Genomic DNA, 13,196 nt, shown 5'->3' on the forward strand with positions numbered 1-13,196 from the left:
AAAATGGTCTTGTTTGTTTTATAAACACACCATGAAGACAGGAAATGGTATAGCCATCCCCCCTGGGTAGGATCCGTTAACCAATCAAGGTTGTCTCTATTGAAACTTGATTTTGAGAAAACTGTGATGTCAATATTTACTCGATTAAGATTGAATCAATCATGATTGATAGGCAAGTCAACATGGTGAGATAAAGACAAGTGAGGTGTCCCAATTTTTTCTTATTCTCAACTTTAACAATTGGATTCAGCTCTCTATAATTTTAGTCAAGTCTTGATAAATAACAAACTGTTGAGAATCCGTGGTGTAGTGGTTCTGACTCTCGCCTTGTAAACAGAGGGTCATGTGTTTGAATCCCACCACGGTCTGGCGTCCTTTGGCAAGGCGTTAATCCACACTTTGCCACTCTCGACCCAGGTGCTAAATGGGTACCCGGTAGGATGTAGCTTGTCCAGTACTGTGTGCGCCTCACCGGCGACTGACTGGAATACTCCCCAGGGAGTGGAGGATGTGCACACATTGTGTATGGGGATGACTGATTGAATCCAATGACAGGGGTAATAATATATCTGTAAAGTGCTTAAACACGTTCTGATGTATTAACCCTAAAAAGACTGGGAAGGGGCTGATTCAGCCCCCCCACTCCGCCGCGCAAAATTTTTTGATCGCATCGCTCCCTGACTTTTTACTTTCAAGTCTTGCGCAACTTTTGAGACCAAAATTGTGACCCCCGGGTACGCGGTTCCAAAATTACATTTCATAAGTGCATGCAGACCCAAAATTACTAAAAAATGTGAATTTGTGTACATATCCAATGCAAATCATGAATCAGCCACCCCCCGTCTTCTTAGGCTTCGAAATAGCCCAGTCTATTTAGGGTTAAGCGCTATATAAAAGCGTTTTATTATTATTTTTATTTCAATCTAAAAAGACAAAATTTTACCATTTGCTGATGGGTACACATTACAAATTATTGACAATCTGGTTTAGCATAAGAAAAGATCACCAGTTGTACTTAAATTCACTCAGAACAAATAGTTTTGCGAAACACCACCCTGGTATTGTAGTTTATTTATTACTCACAATTTTGATAGATACCTCGGTGCATGTAAACTACTGTGGAGCAAAGAGGCCTATGTGATCTGAAAAAATATATCTTTTTTTTTAATCCCCAGCTTGAGGATCACAACATCTGTATACCCTGTGGCATCAGTATGCAGTATAGATCAGATCTGTGATTGGTTTGATAGTCTGGTAGAGTGTCTCCATTGGAACGCAAGACAAACACAGAAGTCATTTAGACAAAAAGACAAGGACAGAACGTCCAACAACAACAAACAAAACGGCAGCGGCTCCAGCAGCCCGGACCTAGAATCGTAAAAGATCTGCCAATCAACAAATCATCAAACAACAGAATAATGAACGGCGGTGGTTGCAGCTTCTCGTAACTAGAGTCGTAACTGATCCGCCAATCGACCTCCAGTTTTCTACTTTTCACTTGACTTTTAAGGACCTACTTTGGCCGTGAGTGTTGGGGAGTAAGTGTACGTCATGTAATGGCAGGGTCAGATCTGCACCAACCAGGAATAGAAGTATTTCAATTCTGTACTTATTCTTTACCATAATGGACCTTCTTTGGTCGTAAGTGGGAGGGAGTAAGTTTGTACCATGTAATGGCCACATCATATCTACACCAAGTCCCCAACCAAGGATAGACATATTTCAAATTTGTAATTCTTCTTCACCATGAAGGACCTACTTTGGCCTTGAAGTGAAGCGAACGAAAACCGAGTCCAGATTGTGAAAATACAGGTGTAACCTCTCAAGTTTTACTGCTTTATATTCTAAGCGTTTTTTATGAATGCAAAATTGCCCATTGAGACAGTATACTTTTGCCCTGGCTTGAATGAATGGGGTGTATGCCTATAAGATGTAATTGCAGGTTCACAATTGCATGAAACATACCAGGAGACCACTTTGAAGAAAACCTTTGAATGTGAAAGAGGTAGAAGGTACATGTTGGACTTTGTTACGGAATCAGGTTCAGTGTAGGCTACTGTTTCTGCAAATGGATTTCCAGGAATCTACTTATGCTCTGTTCAGTAACGAGATGCATCTTTTCTCCATGGTAACAAATTCAGTGAGCATTGGCTAATCCCAATGGTTGCATTAAAACTTCAGAGTTGAACATCGTCATTGTGGCAGGGGAGTCAACATAAGGAGTCAAAAGGCAGAATCAATCAAGGCAAGCAAAGGTTGACTTGGTGCTAGTTCTCAGAAGACCCAGGGATTGGCAGATGGTGTTTTTCTTGAAGCACCCTGTTGTAACTCACCATGAAGAATGTCTTTTTCCAGCGATTGTTCACTATATTGTTCAAGAATGGAAAGTATCCAGGGACCGTGTGTGGGAATTTTCAAAGTTTCAACAAGGTTGTGTCACTTCAATAGCTCAGAAGACCCAGGGGTTTGCAGATGTCTTTTTTTTTTGGAAGCACCTTGTAACAAGTCACCATATAAGAAGTCCTTTTCAGTGATTGTTGAGAATGGAAGGTAACAAGTGGAGAAGGATTTTCGTAGCACTTCAACAAGTTCTTGCCTCTCGTCCAAAATTATGTGACTATCATACTGACAACACCGATACCAGACGGAGCTGATACCATTATTTGGATTTTTTTACCAATTGGTTATGTTCAGTGATTTCAAGTTTGATGTTAAAAAAAATGATCCAAATCACATTGGAAGCTCAACACCTAGTGATTTTTGTCCGAGGACTGTCTTCAATTTGAGTTTGGTGCTGTGCCGATGTGAACGCCACCTCGACACCAACACCAAACCCGCAATTACCCATTATGAATCTAACGGCGTAATTTAGGGTGCCTTTTCACGGCAAGAATTTAAAAGAGAGGGAGAAAGGATAGGAAAATGGCTGTAGCCTTTCATTTATTATGTGGCAGGGAAACAAAGACTTACACGGGGGCTTGGGGGTGACTTCGCCACCAAAATGCACAAAAGAGCCCTGGAAAAAAAATAGCTCTGAAATTTCATTTTTCTGCAATGTTAAAGCCTATCCAATATTGGAGAGTTAGACAGTCAGTTGTCAAAAGCGGCCCCCAAATTAAAAAAAGTATATATACATATATTTGCCTGTTACCCTGTGACACAATACATCAGTGAAAAAGACAATATTTAAATGCCAAAAATTTAAATAAGACCTCACGATATTACTTACAGTATGTGTGTGTGATTGATCGGTTTAAATGACAGTGGAATTTTACAATTGGTAAAAGTTTTTAGTGTCCATTTGGATCACATTACCATGGAGAAAAAGTGTGCCAACTTGCTAAATGAAGAAGTTCACAATACATTCCAGATATTGTATGTGATAGGGTTATTATTTTTTTTCTTCTGGACATCACTATAATACCTGAATTTTGCCCTTTTTACTTTTGTTTGAACAGGAAAGTAATGTCTTTTCAACCTTCTGGTAAAATATTTTTAACCAAGAATTATTTGAGTTTCAATTTTCTTCTGCTCTCCATTATTTTCTAAACCCAGTTTTGACACGACATATAAATGTAAAATGACATATAATGTCATACAGGTTGTTTCAATGATAGTAACATTTGAGGGAAGTTATTTTAATATTTGCCTCATATTTCTTGAAATATTTTTGTAGATTGGAAACTGTAATGGACTTTGATGATATAATTAATGATTAATATTAAGTGAGACTGGGTGCTAGACACAATCAGTATGCAAATGGATGTAATCGTTTTCCAAAATAAAATACCTGTCTCGTATTCTGTGACTATCAGCGCTGTAATGCACAATTTTTTTGGATCAAGTTTGTTCTTTTGTATGTTTTAAGATGAAACTCGTGTACTTGTATTTTAGGTGTGAAATGTACACTAGCTAATGGTCATGTACGGAAGTAAATGGTGTGGGTATTTAATTTTCTTATTCCTTTTACAATCTGTCAAGTTAAAGACATTGCATTTTACCTTCATTGTCAAACTGATTGTTTTTAATGATTTTAGGAGGCAATTTGTTGTGATGTATGAATTTATCGCACTTGTTCATATGTGAATTTGCAATAATGTTTTTTCTTTTCTGAATTTCTTATGCACATTACCTGTGTCATGTATTTTCCTTAGGCTGGGATTCCACTGGGCCGTCCGCAGTTTGCACCAGTTCACGCCAAATTAATGCAAAGTGGTGCCAAGTTTCACCCAAAAGGTGCCTGGTGGCGTCCAGTGGCTCAAACTGCCGCGTGGTGGCGCTTAATCGCCCCAAAATTTGAATTTGGCGCAATTATTTAAAAAAAAAGGTTGTCATACATGTATATAAAAATAATTATTTTGAATTTTGAAAGCAGATTGGGTATTTCCTTTTTCTTTTGATTCTGATTTTTGAATCTGTAGGCAATTCTGTGGCTCTGTCTGCCATTGTTGGTTGGGGTTTCACATTGTAACTGATTGTAAAGTTATGCACAAATTTAAGAATAAGTGGAATATATCATTTACTCAGAGCTGCCAAGTAGTACGGATTTTCAGTATTTAGTACTGAAAAATGAATAGAATACTGATGGTTTCATGCAAAATACTGATTTCTCAAGTTTCAGTTTTATGTGGTGTCCTATGGTATTTCTTTGAAAATACTGATTTCCTCGCCAAAATGCTGATTTTCAGCTTTAAAAATACTGAAATGTCCTTGTTCAGGTTGGCAGCTCTGTTTACTGATACCGGGGAAGTTCCCGTACCTCGTTATGATCATCTAGAAGTTTTGTGTTCCATTTGAAATGTCATTCTTGCAAATATAAACTCAAGTGCAATGGCTATTGTAAAGAAAGGATAATAATCTTGCTTGCTGCTCCGACGACGTACGTGTACCTTCATGTATCACTAGATCTTTACTCCTTTCTGCGTAGTCCATTAGAAAACGTGTTTATTGAAAAGAAAGCTAATCAAATGAATCAATAAATTTGATTTCATCGTCACCATGGCAACTTTGTTTCTCTTTTGAGTTTCATGCCATTGTGGTTGTTTGGTCTGTGCAAGATTCTCCTTCATTTGTGTGGATGTTTATACAGAACCACTTAACGTATCCATGAATTGCGTATGTGTTATGCAAGTGCAAGTCGCGATTTTTAGGGCATTATTGCGTTTAAGGCTTTGATGCGTATAAGTCAAAGCTATTGCGAACTATTAGTGAGGAAAGCATTGCTCTTGTGTTTTCTTTAAATTTTATTTATTAAATTGAAGCATGTTTAGTCAGGATAACAAGAATCATAGAACTGTTTTACCATTTGGTCCTTTACAGTTCAAAATCATGAAATATATTCAATACAAAATGATTAAAAACAATAGCAGAGGTGTAAAGTAAGTATGAATATACCCATAAGGATGAAAATATCAAAAGCGGTCGCTAAAAGAGTTGATCTGTTGTCTCACGATAAAACTTATTTTATTGCGACGTTTCGACTGCACCTGCTAGTCTTCGTCAGTATGCTTTATCGTGAGACAACAAATCAACTCCTTCAGCGATTTCTACTACCACGATGATCAACATCTTCCCTCCCATCAAAAGCAATGTTGCCTATTTCTGGTGTTAATATTAATGTTTATCTCTGAAATGTGGAGTTTAGTTTTTCATGAGCTTAAGAGTACATTTACATGTATGTTACGAAATCTGCATCAACTTCTGTGCTTTTATGCACAAATATTCAGTTTTGCCTCCAATGCTTTTAGTTCAGTATTTCAGTTCAATATTTATGTATTTTGAAAAATAATTTAGTATTACTCAAAGCCTGACATTTTCATTAGCAAAATGGCCTTACATGTGTTTGTTGTGGAGACTAATCAACCTACAGGTATATAGTGTAAAAGTGTCTCATTTATTATTATGCTCTTGTAAATGAATGTGAAATATATTGAATGAATATGTCAAAAATTATGATTAATTTCATTTCACAGGGTACAACGTACTTGTGATCGGTCATTTTCTTTGTCATTGCAAAAATATGTCAGTATATCTATTTATTTGTGCATATATTTTCTAACAACTTTTTTTTGGATGTCACAGCGGGACCAAATGGACTTGTACATGCATATGGCAGTTTAAGATGAATTTGCAATTTTCATTTTGTATATTTCTGAGTGCTAGACAACACACTCAGATAGAAATAGAATTTTGAATGTAAGAATGTAATGTGTTGGAATTAATTTGATTTTATTGTTGTCATAAACGAGACTTGCAATGTTGAAAAAATGATCGAAGAAGCTACTGTGAGGTGGATGATAAGTAATTGTTTGTCTGGGAGCTTTCAAAATGATTGAAGTAAAAAAAAATAATGATATCTTTTGTAAGTGCAAGTGGACTGCGATCAGTACTGCACACAGAAATGAATATGTAGGACTGTTTGTTAAAATAGCTTCAACTGTTTTTTTTTATGTTACTATGTATTTTGAATATCACTGTGTTTAAAGAGCAGTCAGTCTTTAAGAGCAAGCCATCTCTTTAGTTCTACATGTATATGTTAATATTTTACAGTACTAAAATTGGCAGAAGCCAGCTTAATCTTTAAATTGTGAGAAATTAGAGAAGTATTAGTGCGCATATCACAGTTAACTGAACTATATTTCTAAAACATTCTTTTGCACAAGTTCTATCGCCCTTTAGAAAGTGGCATAATAATTCATTATCTATGGTAAATAAAATGGTGGTAAGCTACACAAATTTAGACAAAAATGCACTTAGTAAATTTGATATGATGTATACTTGTAGTTTTTATGTCATTTTATAATTTTATTCAGGTGTAATTGTGTTCATTCAGATTTTACCCACCCAGAACAACCCTTATTTCCTGGATAATGATATTTTCACATTGCTAAGTTTTTGATAAACCTTATTGTCTCCATACTTCAAGAATATAAATGCTGTATAAGGACACTGGCAAGAAGCTCAGATGCCATTTCAAATGACAAAAGAATTTATGATATTGAATCTTTCAAACTATTGCCAATTTGAAAGATTTTTCTATAAATTTCCTGCATCAAATAGAAAAAATGGACGTAGTACAGTTTTGCCTTCATTTGTTCATTTTACATTATTGGTATATATCTGCCATAATTTCATTTTTTATGTTTTTGAAAAATAAGTTATTTACCCCAAAATCAACTATTAATGAAAGTTTTACTTCGGTGAACAGGAAATTCGAATGCCTAGTATTTCTCCCAAAGCCTAATTTGTAGACAAATAACCTACAAGTGTTCCTTTAAAATATAAATATTCTTATTTTGGAGAAAGATATTACCATTTTTTAACCTGTGTTCTTATTTCTGTTGGGTTTTTTGTGTAGAAATGAATGTTATTTCTTCATATTTTTCTCTATACTTTTTTACTGTTTAGGTTGGCAGGTATGAAATGAAAATAGTTTATAAAAATTATAATATTTTCTTTGCTTTACCTACCAACTAGGAGAAATTCTAGGATTGTTGTTTATATGTCAAGGTTGAATTTTATCACTTTACTTGATATTTGGACACAGTCGTGTTCATCCATTTCATAGAAATATATGTATCTTGGTTTATCTTTTATCAGGTTTCCATAATAGATTCAGTGTTTTGTTAAATTTCACTCATATACATGTAAATCACTGTTTAGCAACCCCATGTTTATCAACTCTTAATATGACAAATGTAATTTCTTTTTAAGTCATTCAGTTATAGTTGCAATGTCATCTCTCATTTTTAGTTGAAAATGAAAATATTATTCAACCGTTATGAATTTATCACATAATTAGGTATTACCGAGCTTTTAAATTGCAATGGAAGGCTAAGAGCAGAGGTACCAAGTCTCACGCATTATGCGTGAGACTCAAGCATTTTGGACTCTTGTTCGTCCCCTCAAATCTCTGTCTCAACTATCACAGCCTATCCCCATATACATTGTACGCAATGTCTGTGATCTCACTCAGATTCACGGAAAATCTCATGCATAGCTGGTCTTTGAACTTGGCATCTCTGCAAGAGAGGATATCTGATGTCGATAAAAGGTCAGTTTCGGTTGCTCAGTTCTGAGTCCCAGGTCCTGTAGGATAACAGCTTAGCAATTGATTCTGGAGTTGATATCATTATGCATGATCATTCATATAAACAGCTGTGTAATAAATTCCAAAGCCTTATGTGGAAGGGTCCTGAGACAATTACGGACCAAGCATGTGTACACTTTTATCTATCCTGGGTCGCGTAACGCAAAGGTTAGCGAGTAATCGTATGTTTGATTTCTACGATTGATTGTACATTGTAGTCGATGCAATCAATCATAGAATATTGTTCTACGATCATTGCTAAGCTTTGTGTTACGGGCCACTGGATGCCTTTCAGCATGTTTTCAATAAGTTATCTATTGTGACATACTACGCAGATTTCAATTTTCATCCTACATTGTAATAATTAATTTACGGAGTTTCAGTCTCTTTCGTCTCGCTAGAAAATTTGCTTGTAATTCCATCAATGTTGTACGGTGTCATTTGAAAAATCTGTGTTGCTTAAATTGCAGATAGTATTTACTCGCATACATGTGTATTGATCAATTATGATGTCATTTTTTTGTTTTATTATGCAATCTGTGAATAATGAGAAAGAGAGAGAAAAATTTTAAGTCTTTCCTATTTGTAAGATTTTGATAGAAATTGAAATGTACAGCAGAAGAAAATGTTAATATTTGTATATATTCAAAGGGCAGAGATTTTTTAAAAGAACAAATACAGACTAAAGTAATAGAAATGCAAAGATGAGTGTCGCATGTTTTTATTTCAAGTACGACTTCTGTGTATTCTTCACCATTTTCGTAAAGTTGCTGTTTTGTTGAGAAAGAACCAACCCTTTATCATAATTACATACAGTTGAGGCCAGAAGATTACATACACCCAGGATATTCAAAGAAACGATGGCAATTGCCAAACATAACATTTACTGTATCTTATAAAATATTTGTGCTATCATGACGAATTTGATATCAAACAAATGAGTATGACATGCCCCTTCATCACATTGCTTTGTCATCAGGATCTGAAAATCATTTAGATGTAACTTTTCCCCTAAAATCTTCATATTTTAGACAAATCAAAAATAAAAACTTGACAAAAACATTTCATACTTGTGCTCACTATTTCTTAACACAAACATTTCAGATGCCAGTTTTTGTTCAGTGGTGAAATATGATAAACAATACAATGTTAAATCTTAGATTTGAAATTAATATATATTTCTATATTTATGAAACAATGTTTGAAAATAAAACAACAACAAACAATAGAATACATTTGGCACGAGTATTCTTTTCTTAGAAAATTACACCTGAACTATATTTCAATCCCAACCATGTGAAAGAGAAATACTCTTTCATTTGATACCAAACAAATTTGTCATGGTAGTATCTGCATGTGTGCAGTGGCCGAAGTTAATTTGAGGGTATTTTCCCTCAAAAGCTTTCATGATTTTGAGTATACACTGTAGGGTCTTAGGCACCATCTGATACAAAATTTATATAATCTCAGCCGTCCTTTCAGAAAATGGAATTTATTCTTTTCTGACAGGTGCAAGATTATATTTTTCAGTTGGTGGCTTAGATGGATTTTGCAGACATTCCAACCACTTTGCAGTTATCTCCTTGGCCAACAGAATGAAAACTACTAAAATGATTTAAATATGCTGGATGTTCTAATAATTTCGTCCACTGCTGTATATTAAGGAACTCCCTGGAAATATGCGACTAATTCTTTTCTCCCCATGAAAAAAAAATAACTAGGCTCTGAAGACTTCATTTCATATACAACAATTTTATTAATACATGTAAATTTCAAAAAGTATTTTGTTCATCTTCCATTCTGTACAGATCACATTGTCAATTTAAACTTGAGTTTTCAAAATCATATATTAAGACACGAAGAAAGCACAGACACAAAACAGGACAAGTTAAAAGTAAAATGTTTGCCGGTTTTACAAAGCAAATTACTGTAAAAATAGTAGTTTACAATGGCCCCTATTCTGAACTCTGGTTTGAATTAAAGTTTAAATATAACTATGGGGAGTCGATTGGGCCACAAATCTCTAATAGCACATGTTCAATTTCATAAACTCTTATGACACTAAAATCACCTATACTGTAACTGTCTCAGAATGATTACTGAAATATTTTTTTCATTATGAAAGCAAAGGGAAAATAATTGCAAATTTAAGAAATATACAATATAAGCAGAATTTTTGAGTTTTTGACTCCCAATAATCTTGGCACAGAGTTAGACCATGGTCGAAGTTGAACCCGACTTCAGAATACAGGCCAATGGGTGTTACTCCAAGGGCTACTTGATAAAGGTGCTTGTAAGTTTAAGCTTTACGTACGACTAGTGACCCCTTTCTTTTCCTCAGAAAGTTACCCCATATTTATTGTTCCTTATTTCAACATTAAGGGAATGTATTTCCCATAAACCTGATAAAAATTAAGGGAAATTGAACTTTCCATTCAGAATATTATGATCATATTTTTATTATATTATTCAAAATAAACACTTTAATCTACAGAGATTGGATTTCAACTGAACTTGAAGCGAATCAAAGTGATCACTTCTATCTTGTATTGTTTACTGCAATGGGCTTCCTTCTACAATTCCCTCTCATCAATTAATTTGTTATTCAATGACACACTCATATATATGCAACCAAATCCATACTCACAAAATTCCAAAATCTGAGCATTCAGTTTTTTTAGCGACATATATATTTCAAAACCTGGACAGCTCAGTTAAAAACTGTATGGTTGTCAACACTGCTGATAGGAAAAGCACAGTATGATAATGATAATGGGAAATCTGATTTGAAGAACCTCAAAGGGTCACTTGTAATGTGTTATGACATGGGTAACTCACCCAAAACTTTATAAAATAGGCCATAAGATCTCTATTTTAAATATATATGAGCAAACTAACTTGAAAGGCAGGCACTCACTAAGTTTATCGACACAACAGGCAAATTATAAGTCATCAAGAAATTAATTACGACAGACAATACATAATAAAGCACAGATGGCGTCGACACAGGGACAATACATTCTCAAAAATATATCTTTCTTCCTTCCTTTCAAAGGAGTAATATAATAAACATTAATGGTTATTTCACAACTTATAAAATCAAATTAGAACAATTGGACTGACTTAACAACACAGAACAACACATTTTCTTGTCATCATTTTATCATGAATGACTGAAATAGATACTCTTCCATCTTTGATAAAAATGATATATGTCTGGGATTCCTTAAATACCTTGTATCTTTTCTATTTTTGGGCCTATCACGAACGTAGACCAAGGCTTTTAGTGCCATTATCCTTCCAATACTTATTTAGCATAGTGAGCATCCAAGAACATCATCATTAAATGAAATGTTCACATATATGCTATATACCTATTTCTTATCAATATGCTTTGGATGCGAGTTGGCAGGTCTATTTTACCTTCTGTATTTCAAATTTCTCAAAAGTTAGAACAACTTTCTGTGATCTCAATTGGTTTGACTTAGGCAGATTTACAGGTAGTGTGTATACTTTATATGTCCACTTCCAAAGAAAATCTTAAGGTTAGGTGAAGGGAGAAAAATATAAAACTCCAAGAATTTCTGTACCAAAACTACAAAAATCCACCTGCGCTACCACGCCTTCAGCTTGCGGACCTTCTTCTTCTCCTGAGGGGTTCTTAAGGTCATGGAGTGAGGTGCCACACGCACCGCCCGACGAGGGTTACGCCTCAGTGACTTCTCCTGGGCATCGGGCTCCTGTTCGGTGGTGGCCGGGGAGAGCAGGACGACGGAGTCTGCTTCCGATGGGGACGGGATGTGAGAGACGGCCAATGAACGTCTGAGAAAGAGAATAAGAATCATTACAATAATATACAACATTTATATAGCACTTGATATTATGTTTCTAAGTACTGAATACTACTATCCTGGCTATACTATTGCCCTGACTTTAGCATGGCTAAGCAGACTAGGTGCTCGAGCGTTCAAGATATTTATGCCTACTAGGTACCCATTTAATAATAATAATAATAATGAACATTATCTGAATAGCACTTTTCACAAAACATGTCTCTAAGTGCTTAGGAAAAATAGAAAGAGAGAAAGAATTTCAGCAAAAGACAAGCAAGGGAAAGGCTATTTAACGAAAAAGTAGGTTTTAACATGGATTTGAATTTCTCTGTTGAATCTGCTTGTTTTATACTTTGTGTTAGATTGTTCCAGAGATGAGGGGATGCAGAAGTCTGGGTATTAGTGGCAGGAACTATTAAGAGTGATTTGAAGAGTGATGTGAAGCTCCCTCAGCACTGGATTAACAGACTCATGTGAACGATGATTAGCAATCAGTCTAGCAGCTGAATTTTGTACTCTCTGCAGTATGGTAATTTGTGCTTCAGGAATACCATTTAAAAATTTGTGCTTCAGGAATACCATTTAAAACAAATCCCACTGGTTCCAATTTTTTCTGACTTGTGATTTATGATTTTCATACAGATCGAGCATACTGATCTTATGATTTTCATTACAGATCGAGCATACTGATCTTAAACAAATAGGAGTAATGCCGAAAATTTGTTAAACAAATTATAATTTCCTCCTATAAAAGCCTCTTAATTTACTATCTATTGTCCACGGCGGACGGCATTTGAATAGTAATGTGTCAGAAAGAAGAGGATCGAGGGTATTTGAATTCCAGTTCATCGTGGCTTAGCCGTGAACCAGAAAAGCCTGGTGGTTGAGTCGCTGCCCGGAAAGCAGTAGATGGCAGGTTCAAATCCCACTGGTTCCAATTTTTTCTGACTTATGATTTATGATTTTCATACAGATCGAGCATACTGATCTTATGATTTTCATTACAGATCGAGCATACTGATCTTAAACAAATAGGAGTAATGCCGAAAATTTGTTAAACAAATCATTTAAAACACTATTGCAAAAGCCAATGCGAGACATGGCTAGTGCCTGAACGAGTTTTTGGTTGGCTTTTTTTAGAGAAAGCGACGGATGCTACCAATTATATGCAACGCAAATGAGGCAGATCTGCATACATTGTTCACACGAGTCTTCAGAAACAGATTATTATCAAATGTGACCCCTAAATTTCTGGCACATGGAGAACATTCTAC

General features: G+C 35.2%; 2 protein-coding genes across 9 annotated transcripts in view; one reads left to right on the forward strand and one right to left on the reverse strand.

Annotated features, from left to right (window-relative positions):
• Positions 1 to 4,437, forward strand: part of LOC121427327 (NAD kinase-like) — a 41,047-nt gene extending 36,610 nt beyond the window's left edge. For all 4 annotated transcript variants that reach the window (XM_041623667.1, XM_041623669.1, XM_041623668.1 and 1 more), the window contains exon 10: positions 1,176 to 4,437. In XM_041623667.1, the coding sequence (XP_041479601.1) occupies positions 1,176 to 1,380 (205 nt within the window). In that variant the 3' untranslated portion in view covers positions 1,381 to 4,437. The remainder of the gene's footprint in view (positions 1 to 1,175) is intronic.
• A 5,388-nt stretch (positions 4,438 to 9,825) lies between these two features.
• Positions 9,826 to 13,196, reverse strand: part of LOC121428198 (protein ELYS-like) — a 54,520-nt gene continuing 51,149 nt past the window's right edge. For all 5 annotated transcript variants that reach the window (XM_041624807.1, XM_041624808.1, XM_041624804.1 and 2 more), the window contains one exon: positions 9,826 to 11,911. In XM_041624807.1, coding sequence (XP_041480741.1) covers positions 11,704 to 11,911 — 208 coding nt within the window. In that variant the 3' untranslated portion in view covers positions 9,826 to 11,703. The remainder of the gene's footprint in view (positions 11,912 to 13,196) is intronic.

Source organism: Lytechinus variegatus, chromosome 14 (assembly GCF_018143015.1).
Source record: "Lytechinus variegatus isolate NC3 chromosome 14, Lvar_3.0, whole genome shotgun sequence".
Classification (NCBI taxonomy): Eukaryota; Metazoa; Echinodermata; class Echinoidea; order Temnopleuroida; family Toxopneustidae; genus Lytechinus; species Lytechinus variegatus.